At 43.3% G+C, this 19,332-nt stretch overlaps 1 protein-coding gene across 5 annotated transcripts in view; it reads right to left on the reverse strand.

Annotated features, from left to right (window-relative positions):
- pibf1 (progesterone immunomodulatory binding factor 1) overlaps nt 1-19,332 on the reverse strand; it is an 80,990-nt gene that overhangs the window by 8,733 nt on the left and 52,925 nt on the right. For 4 of the 5 annotated variants that reach the window (XM_061911690.1, XM_061911689.1, XM_061911691.1 and 1 more), the window contains exons 15-18: nt 12,375-12,477; nt 8,918-9,048; nt 4,069-4,153; nt 1,786-1,944 (exon numbers count right to left, since the gene is read on the reverse strand). In XM_061911690.1, the coding sequence (XP_061767674.1) occupies nt 1,786-1,944; nt 4,069-4,153; nt 8,918-9,048; nt 12,375-12,477 (478 nt within the window). Of the gene's footprint in view, nt 1-1,734; nt 1,945-4,068; nt 4,154-8,917; nt 9,049-12,374; nt 12,478-19,332 lie in introns of all 5 variants that reach the window. The other variant, XM_061911692.1, reaches the window with a different exon arrangement.

The following is a 19,332-nucleotide window of genomic DNA, read 5'->3' on the forward strand; positions in this document are numbered from 1 at the left end:
AGGAGGGCGAGAAACACATTTTATTTCAACACTCTCGCGCCGTACCTGCTGTCAAAACCCTAAAGACAGACTGCACAGTTGCTGTCTTCACAATAAAAGCCCTGCGCTAACAAAATAAGAGTCTCAGAAAGCTAGCGTGCACAAGTTAGCAAGCTACGGAGTTTGCCGCCAATGTATTTCTTGCAAAATGTATAAAAACGAGTATGGAAGCTGGACAAATAAGACGCCAAAAACGAACCATTGTCATGTGGTATTGGACCGAAAAGAGGACTTTTTTTCTCCTCCATTCGAAAATGTGGACGTTATCATCACTGCTGTCTGATTCCAATCAATGCAAGTCATCAGAATCAGGTAATACACCAACTTATATTCTTGTCTTCATGGAACAAAGGAATCTATATGTGCTAAACATGCTTGTTATCAAAAAACACCTGAACTCCATCTCCACGCAGTCAAGGTTAAAGCACATTCTACATCTTGCTCTTATGGAGAAACACGGCGAATGAGTCACAAATGCCCTGAAAAACGAACATTTTTTGCAAAATTCAAAATCCTAAGGAGGTAAACATAAAAATAAAATAAAAACCAGGGCCACAGTAGTCGCTCAGAGCAGGGGTGTCCAAAGTGCGGCCCCACGGCACATTTTAAAAATACGATTAAAAACATTTTAAAACATAAAAATTAGGAGCAAACGGGTGAAATGTAACAAAAAAACATTGCAATGTTTAATTTAATAACACAAAGCTGCCATGCAGGCTGTTTCTTTCTTTAAAAAATAATAATGAATCAAAATCAATATCATTATGAATTATTGACCTATTCAAGGCTCCAATTACGTCACGTTAAATTTTCCACTTTGAGATATTTTTTGGGGAAAATGTTGCATATTTTTTGTTTGCCATATAAAAAACTAAGCTGTTTTTTTTAAAGAAGGGCCTAAAATGAACAAACAAAAAACATAAACAACAATTAAACTTATAATTGACTGATAGATCTGAAGTTGATCTCAAGATTATTGTGTTAAGTGAAAAAAAATGTATAATTTATTTTTTAACACTTTAATGAGTAGGGACCCTTTTGGATCCCCAATAATTTTAGTGTGATTTGTGTTTAAGTGTCATTGCTCAAAAAATAATAATGAATTAAAATCAATGGTGTTATTAGTTATTGACCTTTTGAATGCTCCAATTATTACATGATCTCAAATATTCCACTTAAAAAAATGTTGGGTGATAATATTGCATATTTTGTGTTTTTTTTCATCAGAACCAGGTAATACACCAACTTATATTCTTGTCTTCATGAAACAAAGGAATCTATATGTGTTAAAAATGCTTGAGTTATCACAAAACACCTTTAACGTGTTAACAAAAAGGTCTCTTTCATAAATAATTAGATATAAATGATGTATATGAATGAAGTAGATTCCTTCGACTTAGTCAATTGAAAAGTAGCTCGTCTTCAGAAAAAGTGTGGGCACCCCTGGCTTACAATGTATTGTATTGAGGTATTGTCATAACATACAGTATTTATCGACAAAATATCCTATTTTTAGTCTTGGTGGAAAGTGGGGTGGGGGTGAAATATTTTCTTCTTCCTGGGGGGACGTAACAGAAAATATTTGAGAAGCACCGTCCCAAAGCAACACATAATTCCACTTTGTGACGTCAACCTTCACTGGTTGCTGGAGTGAAACCCAACCGTCAAAGAATGGTTTCCCCCCTCCCTGCCAACCTGTCGTGGATCTGAAGTGTGACTCAGGCATGGGCGCCGCCTCACACTTACGAACACGGTGGGTTTGGGCTTGTTGGACGACTCCTCTTCCGCGGGCCTGCTGTCCCGCTTGGAGCTCATCATGTCTCCTTTGTGGGACTGCAGCGGGCTCAGAGCGTTCTCCTCTCGGGAGCGCATGCTGATCAGGACCTGCTTCATCATGGCCAACTCCTGCAGGAATACAAGTACAAGATGTCAGCGTGTGGCACACGGCATCTTTTTCATGAAAGCGGACACATCGTCACGATGCAGAGGACCCCGGGAGGCTCTTTAGGGCAGGGGTCACCAACCTTTTTGAAACCAAGAACTACTTCTTGGGTACTGATTAATGCAAAGGGCTACCAGTTTGATACACACTTAAATAAATTGCCAGAAATAGCCAATTTGTTCAATTTACCTTTAATAAATAAATCTATATATACATATATATATATATATATGTATATATCTAAAAAAAATGGGTATTTCTGTGTGTCATTCCGTCGTACATTTTTTTTCCTTTTACGAAAGATTTTTTGTAGAGAATAAATGACGAAAAAACACTTAATTGAACGGTTTAAAAGAGGAGAAAACACGAAAAAAATAAAAATACAATTTTGAAACAAGGTTTATCTTCAATTTCGACTCTTAAAAATTCAAGATTCAACCGAAAAAAATGAAGAGAAAAACTAGCTAATTAAAAAAAGGAATTTATGGAACATCCTCAGTAATTTTTCCTGATTAAGATTAATTTTAGAATGTTGATGACATGTTTTAAATAGGTTAAAATCCAATCTTCACTTTGTTAGAATATATAAAAAATTGGACCAAGCTATATTTCTAACAAAGACAAATCATTATTTCTTCTAGATTTTCCAGAACAAAAATTTCAAAAGAAATTCAAAAGACTTTGAAATAAGATTTGAATTTGATTCTACAGGTTTTCTAAATTCGCCAGAATAATTTTTTTTAATTTTAATCATAATAAGTTTGAAGAAATATTTCACAAATATTCTTCGTCGTAAAAACAAAAGCTAAAATGAAGAATTAAGTTAAAATGTTTTTATTTTTCTTTATAATAAAACAAATAAATTTACTTGAACATTGATTTAAATTGTCAGGAAAGAAGAGGAAGGAATTTAAAAGGTAAAAAGGTATATGTGTTTAAAAATCCTAAAATCATTTTTAAGGTTGTACTTTTTCTCTAAAATTGCCTTCTGAAAGTTATAAGAAGCCAAGTAAAAAATGAATGTATTTAAACAAGTGAATTAGATTAGATTAGATTAGATTAGATAGTACTTTATTTATTCCGTCAGGAGAGTTCCTTCAGGAAAATTACAATTTTCAGCACAATCCCATTCAAGATCAGACAAACATTACAGGGAGACAGAACAGGATCGCTGACGGGTCTGCCGGCTTCCAGCGCCCCTTACAAAAAAGATGACATACAGGTAAACAGGGGGGAGTGGCGGGGGGGGGGGGGGGGGGGGGGGGAGAAAAGAATAGAAGATTAAAATAAAAAAATTAAAAAATCGGTCTTAGCCTCGGCCCTGGAGTGGGGGTGCAGACTGAGGCCAAGGGGAAAAAAAAAGAAAAAAAAGAAAAAGAAAAAAAGACCAAGTGAAGACCAAGTCTTTAAAATATTTTTTGAGATTTTCAAATTCTATTTGAGTTTTGTCTCTCTTAGAATTAAAAATGTCGAGCAAAGCAAGACCAGCTTGCTAGTAAATAAATACAATTTAAAAATTAGAGGCAGCTCACTGGTAAGTGCTGCTTTTTGAGCTATTTTTAGAACTGGCCAGCGGGCGACTCATCTGGTCCTTACGGGCGACATGGTGCCCGCTTTGGTGACCCCTGCTTTAGGGCGACCCCATGCTCAACCAACCTCAAGGATCTTACGAGGCGGAGTTGGGGGGGGGGATGGCAGCGGGGTTATTTTGCTGTTCTATTTATCACCCCTGAGGACATGAGCCCCGGCATGTAACACACACACACACACACTGCGGTGGCATCTCAAACAGCCAGGCCGAGGAGCAGCTGTCTATGACAGGGCACATACTTCATGCAGCAAACGGCGAGGGGGACCTGTTCCCATGTGCGCGCACACATAATCTTGAAGGAATTGTTGCAACAGAGTGAGAAAACTTGTCTGGTGTGAAAAGCCTGCAGGTGTGTTTTAAAAAGCAGACGAGGAAGAGGAGAAGAGGCAAACAGGCAGGACTGGATCATTCAGTGCTCCTGGTATGCAAATGAGATGCCGACTAAACACAAGAGGGGGTAAAACATTGAATAATTCACGTCATGGGGGGGGTGTACCTCCCGATGGTTGAGGAGGCGCTCCAGATCGGCGGCCATGTTGTTCTTCACCTGCAGCAGAGCCGTCCGCTCCTTCTTCAGAGCGCTGGCGCCACCGAGAAATATCAAAACACAGATTGGGATTAATGCATGACTAACAGCCACATAAAATAAGCGTAGAGTTTATCGTGTTTTGTTTGGTTTGAGGGTGGAGTCTGGTCAGGATCAGCATGAGGGGGAGAAACTATGCGTCAGCATCATTTGCCAGTGACTCAACACCAGGTGAACAGACTATGAGCCAGGCATGATTACCACTTTGTGACAATAGTTTCCCCTCACCGACGAAACGAGACTAAAAGAGGAAGCTTTCGACCAATTGGTGTGCAGTCGGTGGTGGAAATAAAAGTGTGGCATTAAAAAGAGGTGATGCCACCGTTAACAGAGCGACGTGACATTCCACCAGCTGACGTGCTAACTAGAGGCTGGCGGTTAACTACTTTCCCTTCTGCCTTCTTCACATAGCTGCAGGGCTGCTGGGGCTTGCAAATGACTTCATGTTTTCAGAGGACAGTGTTTTATGTACACTATTTCACCACAGAAACAGGGAAACTTTTTTTAGTCCAAAAATTGTTTTGGTAAGACGAATGATGGATTGATTATTTATTTGATACATAAATATTGCCAGGATAAGTATGTAGCTGAACCAGAGGGGGGGGGACTTGGTTATATGGAAGCAGCAGATGTTTTTTCTGCCGCTTATTCCCTTTGGGGTCGCTGGTGCCTATCTCAGCTACAATTGGGCGGAAGGCGGCATAAAACCTGGACAAGTCGCCACCTCATCACAGGGCCAACACAGATAGACAGACAACATTCACACTCACATTCACACACTAGGTATCATTTAGTGTTGCCAATCAATCTATCCCCAGGTGCATGTCTTTGGAGGTGGGAGGAGCCTATCCCCAGGTGCATGTCTTTGGAGGTGGGAGGGGCCTATCCCCAGGTGCATGTCTTTGGAGGTGGGAGGGGCCTATCCCCAGGTGCCTGTCTTTGGAGGTGGGAGGAGCCTAACCCCAGGTGCATGTCTTTGGAGGTGGGAGGGGCCTATCCCCAGGTGCATGTCTTTGGAGGTGGGAGGGGCCTATCCCCAGGTGCCTGTCTTTGGAAGTGGGAGGGGCCTATCCCCAGGTGCATGTCTTTGGAGGTGGGAGGAGCCTATCCCCGAGTGCATGTCTTTGGAGGTGGGAGGAGCCTATCCACAGGTGCATGTCTTTGGAGGTGGGAGGAGCCTATCCCCAAGTGCATGTCTTTGGAGGTGGGAGGAGCCTATCCCCAGGTGCATGTCTTTGGAGGTGGGAGGAGCCTATCCCCAGGTGCATGTCTTTGGAGGTGGGAGGGGCCTATCCCCAGGTGCATGTCTTTGGAGGTGGGAGGAGCCAATCCCCAGGTTCATGTCTTTGGAAGTGGGAGGGGCCTATCCCCAGGTGCATGTCTTTGGAGGTGGGAGGGGCCTATCCCCAGGTGCATGTCTTTGGAGGTGGGAGGGGCCTATCCCCAGGTGCCTGTCTTTGGAGGTGGGAGGAGCCTAACCCCAGGTGCATGTCTTTGGAGGTGGGAGGGGCCTATCCCCAGGTGCATGTCTTTGGAGGTGGGAGGGGCCTATCCCCAGGTGCCTGTCTTTGGAAGTGGGAGGGGCCTATCCCCAGGTGCATGTCTTTGGAGGTGGGAGGAGCCTATCCCCGAGTGCATGTCTTTGGAGGTGGGAGGAGCCTATCCACAGGTGCATGTCTTTGGAGGTGGGAGGAGCCTATCCCCAAGTGCATGTCTTTGGAGGTGGGAGGAGCCTATCCCCAGGTGCATGTCTTTGGAGGTGGGAGGAGCCTATCCCCAGGTGCATGTCTTTGGAGGTGGGAGGGGCCTATCCCCAGGTGCATGTCTTTGGAGGTGGGAGGAGCCTATCCCAAGGTTCATGTCTTTGGAAGTGGGAGGGGCCTATCCCCAGGTGCATGTCTCTGGAGGTGGGAGGAGCCTATCCCCGAGTGCATGTCTTTGGAGGTGGGAGGAGCCTATCCCCAGGTGCATGTCTTTGGAGGTGGGAGGAGCCTATCCCCAAGTGCATGTCTTTGGAGGTGGGAGGAGCCTATCCCCAGGTGCCTGTCTTTGGAGGTGGGAGGGGCCTATCCCCAGGTGCATGTCTTTGGAGGTGGGAGGGGCCTATCCCCAGATGCATGTCTTGAGTACCCAGGTGCAAGCTGGAGTACCCAAAATAGAACCCACGCATTCACGGGGGGAACATGCAAACACCACACAGAAAGATCCCGAGCCTGGGCTTGAACCCAGGACTACTCAGGACCTTTGTATAAAAAAAACAATGTTGTTGTTTCATTTTATCTTATTTTTTTAATTTAATAAAAAATAATCTAATTTTGGAAACTTTAATAATTATTTGGAGTGCATGAAAAAGTGGAAAGCAAAATTGTAGCGTTTCCTAACCTCATTTTCTCCTTTTCCCCAGAAAAAAAAAATCAATTAATCATTGAAAAAAAAAGTTTTTCATTTGTTTTTTATTATCTAATAAAAAATAAACTCATTTTGGAAACTTTAATAATTATTTTGAGTGCATGAAAAAAAAGGAAAGCAAAAGTGTTGCATTTCCTAACCTCATTTTCTTCTTTTCTCCACTCTTGTCTGTTCCCTGCCAGCGAGTTAAATGCATGAATGGCTCAGTTTTTTCACCAAATCCCCGACCTGACACAACTTCGGAACCCGTACAAAGGCAGAAACGTTTACCATTACACCATCAAGGAAACCATAAGGTCATTTTCTATAATATTCTACAACACGGCAGCAACGGTTAGCAAACTGCTCAGCCAGCATTCATAAATTGGCTGCTGACCACTTATATTTTAAATGCAATAACTGCCATCCTGTGGGGCTAAAGAATACTTCAGGAGGTTGCCTACAGCCACAGCTGTTAATGCCAAATGAAAGAACCCCGCAATTATTTGCTCTTGTAGACCCGCTAACCGTCGGAGACTGCCGCTAACGAAAATGAGTCGTTAATAGGATTTTGTAAAGTAGTTAGGGACCGAATGTCCCTTTGGGACAGAATACCCTAATGTATTTCTAAGGTTTTATTTTTATTATACCGCCGCTTCTTTAAACTGCAATTTGACCCCCTTAACATGCTTCAAAATTCAACAAATTAAACACACACATCAGGACTGGCGAAAATTGCGATCTAATCAAAAAACCAAAACCCAAAACTCATCATTGCGCTCTAGCGCCCCCTAGGAAAAACACAGACAAAACTGCTTGTAATTTCCGTTAGGAATGTTGTACAGACATGAAACAAAAACCTTTATGTAGGTCTGACTTAGACCTACATTTCATACACTTACATCCTTTAGCAAAAATCAACAGCAAGTGGGCAAAAACCCCTTCAAAACAAAAGTTTCCTAAAAAAATGTCATTTTTGCCTCTTTAAGCTGTAATTTGACCCCCTTAAAATGCTTCAAAACTCATCAAACTGGACACACACATCAGGACTGGTGAAAATTGCGATCTAATCAAAAAACCAAAAGCTAAAACTCAACATTGCGCTCTAGCGCCCCCTAGGAAAAAACACAGACAAAACTGCTTGTAATTTCTGTTAGGAATGTCGTAGAGACATGAAACGAAAACCTTTATGTAGGTCTGACTTAGACCTACATTTCATACACTTACATCCTTAAGCAAAAATCAACAGCAAGTGGGCAAAAACCCCTTCAAAACAAAAGTTTCCTAAAAAAATGTCATTTTTCCCTCTTTGAGCTGTAATTTGACCCTCTTAAAATGCTTCAAAACTCATCAAACTGGACACACACATCAGGACTGGTGAAAATTGCGATCTAAAAAAAAAACAAAAAAACCCAAAACTCAAAATTGCGCTCTAGCGTCCCCTAGGAATAAAACAGACAAAACTGCTCTTGGGAAGAAAACAGACAAAACTGCTTGTAACTTCCGTTAGGAATGTCGCAGAGACATGAAACAAAAACCTCTATGTAGGTCTCACTTATGCCTACATTTCATTAATTGACATCCTTACGCAAAAATTAACAAGAAGTTGGCAATTACCCCTTCAAAACAAAAGTTTTGTAAAAACCGGTCACCTTTTTTCAAACATTATCTCCTCTGAGCGTGATTGTTGTGTTGGCTTCAAACTTGCACAGGAAATAAATTGAACCCTTCTGATTAAAAGTTGCGCAAAGAGTTTTTCTAACTGCTCCGGTTTTGACTTTACGAGCCTTCAAAGAACCGCTACGCAGATGTTGCTGCCGTCGCAAGATGGCCGCTTAAAAGCAGGAAGCACCAGCGTGACCACACAATGCAGAGAAGGTAGGTAATGTGCGAGTAAAGATATGTTGACTGGGTGAAAGAAGGAGGCACCAGTTTGACTCCAGGATACAGAGAAGGTAGGTAATGTGCAGGTAAAGATATGTTGTCTGGGTGATGGCAGGAAGCACCAGCGTGTATGGGTGACAGAAAGAAGCACCAGTGTGACCCCAGGATGCAGGGAAGGCAGCTAAAGTGCAGGTAAAGATATGTTGAATTGGTAAAGGCAGGAAACACCAGCAAAAGTCAGTCCCGTCCATCGCTGCTTGCAGCTTTAATTTTAATTGGATATTGCATGCTTTGACACAGTTGCCCGCACACTCCCCTCACTCACAGATTGACAAAGGTGTCAAAGCGACTGAGGAGCAAATAAAAGGAGCTAAACAACTTAAGGGCGAGGAGAGATGGCTGACTGCCAATGGAAGCAATTAACACTAAGTGGAACAAATATAATTAACCTGCTTGCCTCAAATGAAAAGTGTTAATGTGCGTGTACCTGACGTCCTCTTCCAGCGAAGCCACGCGTTGCTTCAGCGTGTCGATCTGTCCGTCCTTGAGTCTCACCGTCTCAATCAGGTAGCTGTAGGGCTGCTGGGTCTGCTCCAGCAGCTGCTGGGCCGCTGACAACTGTGTGCACAGAAACAATGGCCGCTGCTGAAAATTGGACACCTTTTTAGCTTCGGAAATTTAAACGGCTGCACGGCAAACTAATAGGCTATTGATTAGGATTATCAAAAATAATAAAAAAAATAAAACATTTAAATTGATCGCGATTCTTATTTGTAACAATTTTTAATTGTTTAAAAAATATATACATATATATTTTTGTTTTAATGAAAAAAAAAAAGCCACTCAGACAAACCATATAGTTGATGTAGATGATGTACATCTGCAGTACACATTTACTTTAGAAAAGAGAAGTGTTGGATACTTCTTTTGTTGCTTTATTTGGATTTGACTTTATTAAATGTTTGGGTAGAATTCTATTGAACAAAACCAGTTTTCTTTTATGTAATGTAGAAACTGATCGGAGCTGTTTATCTATTATATATCAGGGCAAGGAAAAACTCAACCCAAAGGAATAATGATGACAAACCTTAGTGGGGACCGCAGATGTGAGAGTCCAGTCCATAGTGGATCTAACATAATAGTGTGAGAGTCCAGTCCATAGTGGATCTAACATAATAGTGTGAGAGTCCAGTCCATAGTGGATCTAACATAATAGTGTGACAGTCCAGTCCATAGTGGATCTAACATAATAGTGTGAGTCCAGTCCATAGTGGATCTAACATAATAGTGTGAGAGTCCAGTCCATAGTGGATCTAAAATAATAGTGTGAGAGTCCAGTCCATAGTGGATCTAACATAATAGTGTGAGAGTCCAGTCCATAGTGAATCTAACATAATAGTGTGAGAGTCCAGTCCATAGTGGATCTAACATAATAGTGTGAGAGTCCAGTCCATAGTGGATCTAACATAATAGTGAGAATCCAGTCCATAGTGAATCTGACATAATAGTGAGGGTCCAGTCCATAGTGGATCTAACATAATAGTGAGAGAGTCCAGTCCATAGTGGATCTAACATAATAGTGAGAGTCCAGTCCATAGTGGATCTAACATAATAGTGTGAGAGTCCAGTCCATAGTGGATCAAACATAATAGTGTGAGAGTCCAGTCCATAGTGGATCAAACATAATAGTGTGAGAGTCCAGGCCATAGTCGATCTAACAAATATTTCGATAGTCCAGTCCACAGTAGATCTAACATGATAGATAGTAGTTGATAGTCTCATTTAAGGACACTTAATAAAAGTATGAAGTGGAGATGCAGAGCTTTCCCAGGAGGCCGAGGCAGCTTTACTTCTCAACTTCAGTCGCTATCTGCTGTCAAATCTTGGGGGGGGGGACCAGATAGTTTGCTTGTTGTTACACATTAAACCACTTTTACAGCGCATGAGAGGGCGAGAAGACGCGGGCAGGAGGACAATAGTGGAGTCAGTCTGCGTGGGAGGTGAAGTGGTTAACACCCTTCTCCTGTGAAGAAACTGTCATTTTTCACCTTTCTTTTCATACCCAGTGAATCATAAGGTATTCCTGATGAATGCTAGTCACCTTTATAAGCTGACAGCTGAATGGCTGGTTTATTTAGTCGCCAGTAGGCCCCGCCTCTCTTTTTTCTACCAAATCTCCCCCCCCAAAAAAAAGCAAAATAAAGAAGAACAATGAAAAGAGAAGTGATGCCCACTGAACAGTTTCTTTGTGCTTTTTGCTATTTCAAATCAGACTTTTAAAATAGTAGACACGTGATCTTGTTCACACCCCGAATTAAAGTCTCTGCGCTACACACACACACACACACACACACACACGCACAATAATGTGCGTGTGTGTGTGTGTGTGTGTATTTGTTACCTTCTTATACCTGCATCTTTAGGACCACACTTTCTAGATATTTATTTACAACATCAGACTTTTAAAATAGTAGACACGTGATCTTGTTCACACCCCAAATTAAAGTCTCTGCGCTGCACACACACACACACACACACACACACACACACACACACACACACACACACACACACACACACACACACACACACACACACACACACACACACACACACATTCTTGTATTTGTTACCTTCTTATGCCTGCATCTTTAGGACCACACTTTTGAGATATTTATTTACAACATTAGTAATATAAACATACTATGCAAATATAAAAAGTTAAGCTTTCAGTTATTTATTTTTATTTTTAATTTCATTATTTACTTCAAGTTCATTACAGGATGTCTCTATATTTAATTTATTTTATTTGTTTTATTAATTTGGGCCAAAGGGGGAGCACTTCATTTTTTTACACACACTTGTTATTTCATATGTTGACGACCAGAAGGGGAGCACTATTAAAACAGACACAAAATCAATTAAAAAAATTTTTTTCACCACCAGGGGTGCAAATGAGATCTCTATTTTTTTGTAAACAGCTTAAGATTGATGACAAAGGAGTCAGGAACCACAGATGGCCCCTGTGCCACACTTTGGACAACATAGCTGTAGAAGCTAACTGTTAATGGCTGCAATAGTCTTAGAAGTGTAATGTATTTGTTCATCCTATGGTCACATATGGCTTGTCTTATGTCAGCACCAGAAGTCGTAAAATCAGCCGTTCACCTGGCGGGTGATGAATAGGGAAGTCCCTCTTTATCTGCCATCTTGTTTTATCCTACATTGCTTCTTTTGCACCGGTCAATGTTTACTTTTGCATGCACATTTAATCAACCGAAAAATCCTGACTTTGGAGCAATGTTCACGGACTATAATACTTGGTTCTCTAGTAGATGCAACGGTTTTCCGTATTGGGACCATGATTTCTGCCGTAACTTGTTCACCGGTCCGCAAATGGAAGCTACTTTTCCTTTTTGATGTCTCAAGAAGGGTAGAAATACAAGTACACACACACACACACACACACACACTACACAACACTATCCTCTGTGAGCACTAATCACGGAAGATTAAGACCGCAACCAAGTCAAGGTTCTTGGCCGTGCTCTGCCTGAGTCAACAAGTGTGACAGACAGGTATTACGGCTCCCACTTCTCACACTTTGTCGCCTGAGCTCTACGGTGTTTGCCCCGTCTGCACCTTCGCCCAACACGCACCTGACATTCCCGTGACAAGAGACGGAGCAGATTGCGTCGCGCGGGAATAACCCTGCGCTTGGCAAGAAGACGTGCGTCTTGCAACAATGGCGCCCGCCCGTGCCATAATAACTGTTACGCCGTCAAAACACCAGCAGTAAATCATCCCGGCCCTCGTAAAAAAAACATTGGAAGGTCCGTGCTGTTTGGACGGGGTGGGGGCCGTGCGAGATAAGCGACGCGTGTTGTCGGTGGGATGAAAGTTCCAAACCCACAATACTTTTTGTGCAGCGTTCATGCGCTCACCTCTTCAGATATCTGGCCTGTTTGGGACTGGTGTCTCTCCAACTCGCTCCTCAGTGATGTGTTCAGCCTCTCCAGCTGCAGCACCCTGCGGGCCAGGTGAACACTGCACACACACACATACACACAGAGTGAAGAAAATTCCAAAACACTGCAAGTTACCACTAGTGTTACTTCAATATTTCCTTGGTGGGTTACGTAACCATGACAGATGAGATCAATATGAGCTTTTTAGCCGCCTTGCGTTGACTCACTATCATGAAGTGAGCGCAGACTATGAAAACTTGAACTTTTTGCAACTTAACGCCAAAAAAACGGAAATGCTGATAATCGGTCCTGCTAGACACCGACCTCTATTTAATAATACAACTTTAACATTTGACAACCAAACAATTAAACAAGGTGACTCTGTAAAAAATCTGGGTATTATCTTCGACCCAACTCTCTCCTTTGAGTCACACATTAAAAGTGTTACTAAAACGGCATTCTTTCATCTCCGTAATATCGCTAAAATTCGCTCCATTTTGTCCACTAAAGACGCCGAGAACATCATCCATGCGTTTGTTACGTCTCGTCTCGATTACTGTAACGTATTAATCCGGTTTCAGGGCAAATCACTCCACGGAGACAGCCCTCGCAAAAATGACTAATGATCTATTGCTAACGATGGATTCTGATGCGTCATCTATGTTGCTGCTCCTCGATCTTTGCGCTGCTTTCGATACTGTCGATCATAATATTTTATTAGAACGTATCAAAACATGAATTGGTATGTCAGACTTAGCCCTGTCTTGGTTTAACTCTTATCTTACTGATAGGATGCAGTGTGTCTCCCATAACAATGTGACCTCGGACTACGTTAAGGTAACGTGTGGAGTTCCCCAGGGTTCGGTCCTTGGCCCTGCACTCTTCAGCATCTACATGCTGCCGCTAGGTGACATCATACGCAAATACGGTGTTAGCTTTCACTGTTATGCTGATGACACCCAACTCTACATGCCCCTAAAGCTGACCCACACGCCAGATTGTAGTCAGCTGGAGGTGTGTCTTAATGAAATTAAACAATGGATGTCCGCTAACTTTTTGCAACTCAACGCCAAAAAAACGGAAATGCTGATTATCGGTCCTGCTAGACACCGACCTCTATTTAATAGTACAACTTTAACATTTGACAACCAAACAATTAAACAAGGTGACTCGGTAAAAAAACTGGGTATTATCTTCGACCCAACTCTCTCCTTTGAGTCACACATTAAAAGTGTTACTAAAACGGCCTTCTTTCATCTCCGTAATATCGCTAAAATTCGCTCCATTTTGTCCACTAAAGACGCCGAGATCATTATCCATGCGTTTGTTACGTCTCGTCTCGATTACTGTAACGTATTATTTTCGGGTCTCCCCATGTCTAGCATCAAAAGATTACAGTTGGTACAAAATGCGGCTGCTAGACTTTTGACAAGAACAAGAAAGTTTGATCATATTACGCCTGTACTGTATATACCTTTATATACATATATACATACATATATACCTATAGTGTCTCACCTGCACTGGCTTCCTGTGCACTTAAGATGTGACTTTAAGGTTTTACTAATTACGTATAAAATACTACGCGGTCTAGCTCCATCCCATCTTGCCGATTGTATTGTACCATATGTCCCGGCAAGAAATCTGCGTTCAAAAGACTCCGGCTTATTAGTGATTCCTAAAGCCCAAAAAAAGTCTGCGGGCTATAGAGCGTTTTCCGTTCGGGCTCCAGTACTCTGGAATGCCCTCTCGGTAACAGTTCGAGATGCTACCTCAGTAGAAGCATTTAAGTCTCACCTTAAAACTCATCTGTATACTCTAGCCTTTAAATACACCTCCTTTTTAGACCAGTTGATCTGCCGCTTCTTTTCTTTTTTTCTCCTATGTCTCCCCCTCCCTTGTGGAGGGTGTCCGGTCCGATGACCATGGATGAAGTACTGGCTGTCCAGAGTCGAGACCCAGGATGGACCGCTCGCCTGTGTATCGGTTGGGGACATCTCTACGCTGCTGATCCGCCTCCGCTTGGGATGGTTTCCTGTGGACGGGACTCTCGCTGCTGTCTTGGATCCGCTTTGAACTGAACTCTCGCGGCTGTGTTGGAGCCACTATGGATTGAACTTTCACAGTATCATGTTAGACCCGCTCGACATCCATTGCTTTCGGTCCCCTAGAGGGGGGGTTGCCCACATCTGAGGTCCTCTCCAAGGTTTCTCATAGTCAGCATTGTCACTGGCGTCCCACTGGATGTGAATTCTCCCTGCCCACTGGGTGTGAGTTTTCCTTGCCCTTTTGTGGGTTCTTCCGAGGATGTCGTAGTCGTAATGGTTTGTGCAGTCCTTTGAGACATTTGTGATTTGGGGCTATATAAATAAACATTGATTGAAAACACACACACACGTAAGACAAGCCACAGCATTGTGCGCCATGGCAGTATATCACGACACACGGCGAGCGTGGCGGACCATTTGACAGTGAGAAGGAGAAAAGGCCGCAGGTGTTTACGCCGGTATGAAGACTGTCATCCACCCGGGCAGGTTTAATGCCACTGCGAGCGCGAGTAGTGGAGGAGCCGCTTTGTCAGACAACACAAAAGGAGCGACTCAGAACGGCTTATAATAAAGTGCAAAACAAATACGCACGTTTGTGTGCACATCCCTCACATTACACAGATTCTTGTCAAATGCAACTGGGAAATACCTCGGGTAGAGTAGTCAGTGTGCAGCTTGTAAAGCAGTGTCCACTGAAAATGAGTAAACACATAGACATGCTTTGCTTCACAAAGTACATGTTAGCATACACCGCCAACACCCCTGCAGCCAACTACTGCCAGCAGTTCTCATGCACATTAATGTGATCATGATAGAGGTGTAACGGTACACAAAAATTTCGGTTCGGCACGTACCTCGGTTTAGAGGTCACGGTTCGGTTCATTTTCGGTACAGTAAGAAAACATCCATCCATCCATTTTCTACCGCTTATTCCCTTTCGGGGTCACGGGGGGCGCTGGCGCCTATCTCAGCTACAATCGGGCGGAAGGCAGGGTACACCCTGGACAAGTTGCCACCTCATCGCAGGGCCAACACAGATAGACAGACAACATTCACACTCACATAACATTCACACACTAGGGCCAATTTAGTGTTGCCAATCAACCTATCCCCAGGTGCATGTCTTTGGAAGTGGGAGGAAGCCAGAGTACCCGGAGGGAACCCACGCATTCACGGGGAGAACATGCAAACTCAACAAAATATAAATTTTTCGGTTAATTATCTACCAAATTTGTAAACAATGGCATAACAAACATATACACATAGGGTCCATTGCCAGGGTTAATGTGGTCAACATATATAAAATAAAAACTTAGTTAAGGCTCCGAATGGTTTCTTAACAAAACCTTTCTACATATAAAGTGCTTCTTTGATTGACTGATTGAGACTTTTATTAGTAGATTGATTGCACAGTACAGTACATATTCTGTACAATTGACCACTGAATGCAAACACCCCAATAAGTTTTTCAACTTGTTCAAGTCGGGGGTCCATGTTCATCAACACCCCCCCCAATATGGACTTAAATCTGCTGCTATAAAAACATTTGTTCTTTTTTACTACTTACGTATAAAATACTACACGGTCTAGCTCCAGCCTATCTTGCCGATTGTATTGTACCGTATGTCCCGGCAAGAAATCTGCGTTCAAAAGACTCCGGCTTATTAGTGATTCCTAAAGCCCAAAAAAAGTCTGCGGGCTATAGAGCGTTTTCCGTTCGGGCTCCAGTACTCTGGAATGCCCTCCCGGTAACAGTTCGAGATGCTACCTCAGTAGAAGCATTTAAGTCTCACCTTAAAACTCATCTGTATACTCTAGCCTTTAAATAGACCTCCTTTTTAGACCAGTTGATCTGCCGCTTCTTTTCTTTCTCCTATGTCCCCCCCTCCCTTGTGGAGGGGGTCCGGTCCGATGACCATGGATGAAGTACTGGCTGTCCAGAGTCGAGACCCAGGATGGACCGCTCGTCGGGACCCAGGATGGACCGCTCGCCTGTATCGGTTGGGGACATCTCTACGCTGCTGATCCGCTTGAGATGGTTTCCTGTGGACAGGACTCTCGCTGCTGTCTTGGATTCGCTTGAACTGAACTCTCGCGGCTGTGTTGGAGCCACTATGGATTGAACTTTCACAGTATCATGTTAGACCCGCTCGACATCCATTGCTTTCGGTCCCCTAGAGAGGGGGGGTTGCCCACATCTGAGGTCCTCTCCAAGGTTTCTCATAGTCAGCATTGTCACTGGCGTCCCACTGGATGCGAATTCTCTCTGCCCACTGGGTGTGAGTTTTCCTTGCCCTTTTGTGGGTTCTTCCGAGGATGTTGTAGTCGTAATGATTTGTGCAGTCCTTTGAGACATTTGTGATTTGGGGCTATATAAATAAACATTGATTGATTGATTGATTGATTGATTCTTGCTTTAGCCCTGCCTGACTCGCCGAGGAGAGGCTACTTGAATGCGGTGGTGACACTTCAAATGGGTTAGCATGTGTTATTGGTAGCGTATGTATGTGTGAGTGGCCCTTTAATATGTGACAGCATGTGAGGTGAGTGTGTGGGCGAGCGACGTGAGGGAGCGGTAGGTAAGGTCTTATTGTGTGCAAGACCTCAATAAAGCCACGATTTGCAACTAATCGCTGGAGTCCGGAGCTGTGGAGACTCACTGCCGGGTAGAGTGAAGGGTGTTGCCCCCGAGAATACATCAGGAGGAGTGTCTCCTCGACTACGGTTTGGGAGCCGGAAGCAGGAACGATGCAACACATTTTTGACGTGTTGTCAGAAGCAGCTGCTGAACAATGTCGGCAAACCTCCGTCCTCCATTGTTGTACAGCGCAGCCAAATTGTTCCCAAACGCGAGATCTTAACGAGACAGGAGGGTCTTCCAGCTCTGGCTTTTACATGTTGTCCTAGCCCGGTCGCTGCTAGCATGTGTACTCGTTCGGTACACCTCCGAACCGAACCCCGCGTACCGAAACGGTTCAATACAAATACACGTACCGTTACACCCCTAGATAATGACTTTCAAATTGTTTAATAATACATATACACGGCGTGGCGAAGTTGGTAGAGTGTCTGTGCCAGCAATCTGAGGGTTACTGGTTCAATCCCCACCTTCTACCATCCTAGTCACGTCCGTTGTGTCCTTGGGCAAGACACTTCACCCTTGCTCCTGATGGGTCATGGTGAGCGCCTTGCCTTGCACGGCAGCTCCCGCCATCAGTGTGTGTGAATGGGCGAACGTGGAAATACTGTCAAAGCGCTTTGGGCTCCTTAAAAAGGAGTAGAAAAGCGCTATACAAGTACAACCCATTTACCATTTACCATACAGTACCATCACAACATAAGACATTCCACTCATCAACCCTGATAAGGCACACCTGTGAAGTGAACACCATTTGAAGCGACTACCCCTTGAAGCTCATTCAGAGAATGCCAACAGTGTGCAAAGCAGTAATCAGAGCAAATGGTGCCAATTTCGAAGAAACTAGAATATAAAACATGTTTTCAGTTATTTCACCTTTTTTTTTTTTAGTACATTACTCCACATCTGCCGTCCAAAGGCAAAACCTAGTAACTCACTTCTAACTTTTTGCAACTCAACGCCAAAAAAACGGAAATGCTGATTATCGGTCCTGCTAGACACCGAATTTAATAATACAACTCTAACATTTGACAACCAAACAATTAAACAAAGCGACTCGGTAAAGAATCTGGGTATTATCTTCGACCCAACTCTCTCCTTTGAGGCACACATTAAAAGCGTTACTAAAACGGCCTTCTTTCATCTCCGTAATATCGCTAAAATTCGCTCCATTCTGTCCACTAAAGACGCTGAGATCATTATCCATGCGTTTGTTACGTCTCGCCTCGACTACTGTAACGTATTATTTTCGGGTTTCCCCATTTCTAGCATTAAAAGATTACAGTTGGTACAAAATGCGGCTGCTAGACTTTTGACAAGAACAAGAAAGTTTGATCATATTACGCCTGTACTGGCTCACCTCCACTGGCTTCCTGTGCACTTAAGATGTGACTTTAAGGTTTTACTACTTACATATAAAATACTACACGGTCTAGCTCCATCCTATCTTGCCGATTGTATTGTACCATATGTCCCGGCAAGAAATCTGCGTTCAAAGGACTCCGGCTTATTAGTGATTCCCAAAGCCCAAAAAAAGTCTGCGGGCTATAGAGCGTTTTCCGTTCGGGCTCCAGTACTCTGGAATGCCCTCCCGGTAACAGTTCGAGATGCCACCTCAGTAGAAGCATTTAAGTCTCACCTTAAAACTCATTTGTATACTCTAGCCTTTAAATAGACTCCCTTTTTAGACCAGTTGATCTGCCGTTTCTTTTCTTTTTTTTCTATGTCCCACTCTCCCTTGTGGAGGGGGTCCGGTCCGATCCGGTGGCCATGTACTGCTTGCCTGTGTATCGGCTGGGGACATCTCTGCGCTGCTGATCCGCCTCCGCTTGGGATGGTTTCCTGCTGGCTCCGCTGTGAACGTGACTCTCGCTGCTGTGTTGGATCCGCTTTGGACTGGACTCTCGCGACTGTGTTGGATCCATTGTAGATTGAACTTTCACAGTATCATGTTAGACCCGCTCGACATCAATTGCTTTCCTCCTCTCCAAGGTTCTCATAGTCATCATTGTCACCGACGTCCCACTGGGTCATTATTGTCACCAACGTTCCACTGGGTGTGAGTTTTCCTTGCCCTTATGTGGGCCTACCGAGGATGTCGTGGTGGTTTGTGCAGCCCTTTGAGACACTAGTGATTTAGGGCTATATAAGTAAACACTGATTGATTGATTGATTGATTGCACAAACAGAGGAAAACCAATCTATCTTGATGCTGTCTTACAAAGTCATCAAACGTATAGATGTTTTC

The sequence above is a fragment of the Nerophis ophidion genome, linkage group LG09, assembly GCF_033978795.1.
Source record: "Nerophis ophidion isolate RoL-2023_Sa linkage group LG09, RoL_Noph_v1.0, whole genome shotgun sequence".
Classification (NCBI taxonomy): domain Eukaryota; kingdom Metazoa; phylum Chordata; class Actinopteri; order Syngnathiformes; family Syngnathidae; genus Nerophis; species Nerophis ophidion.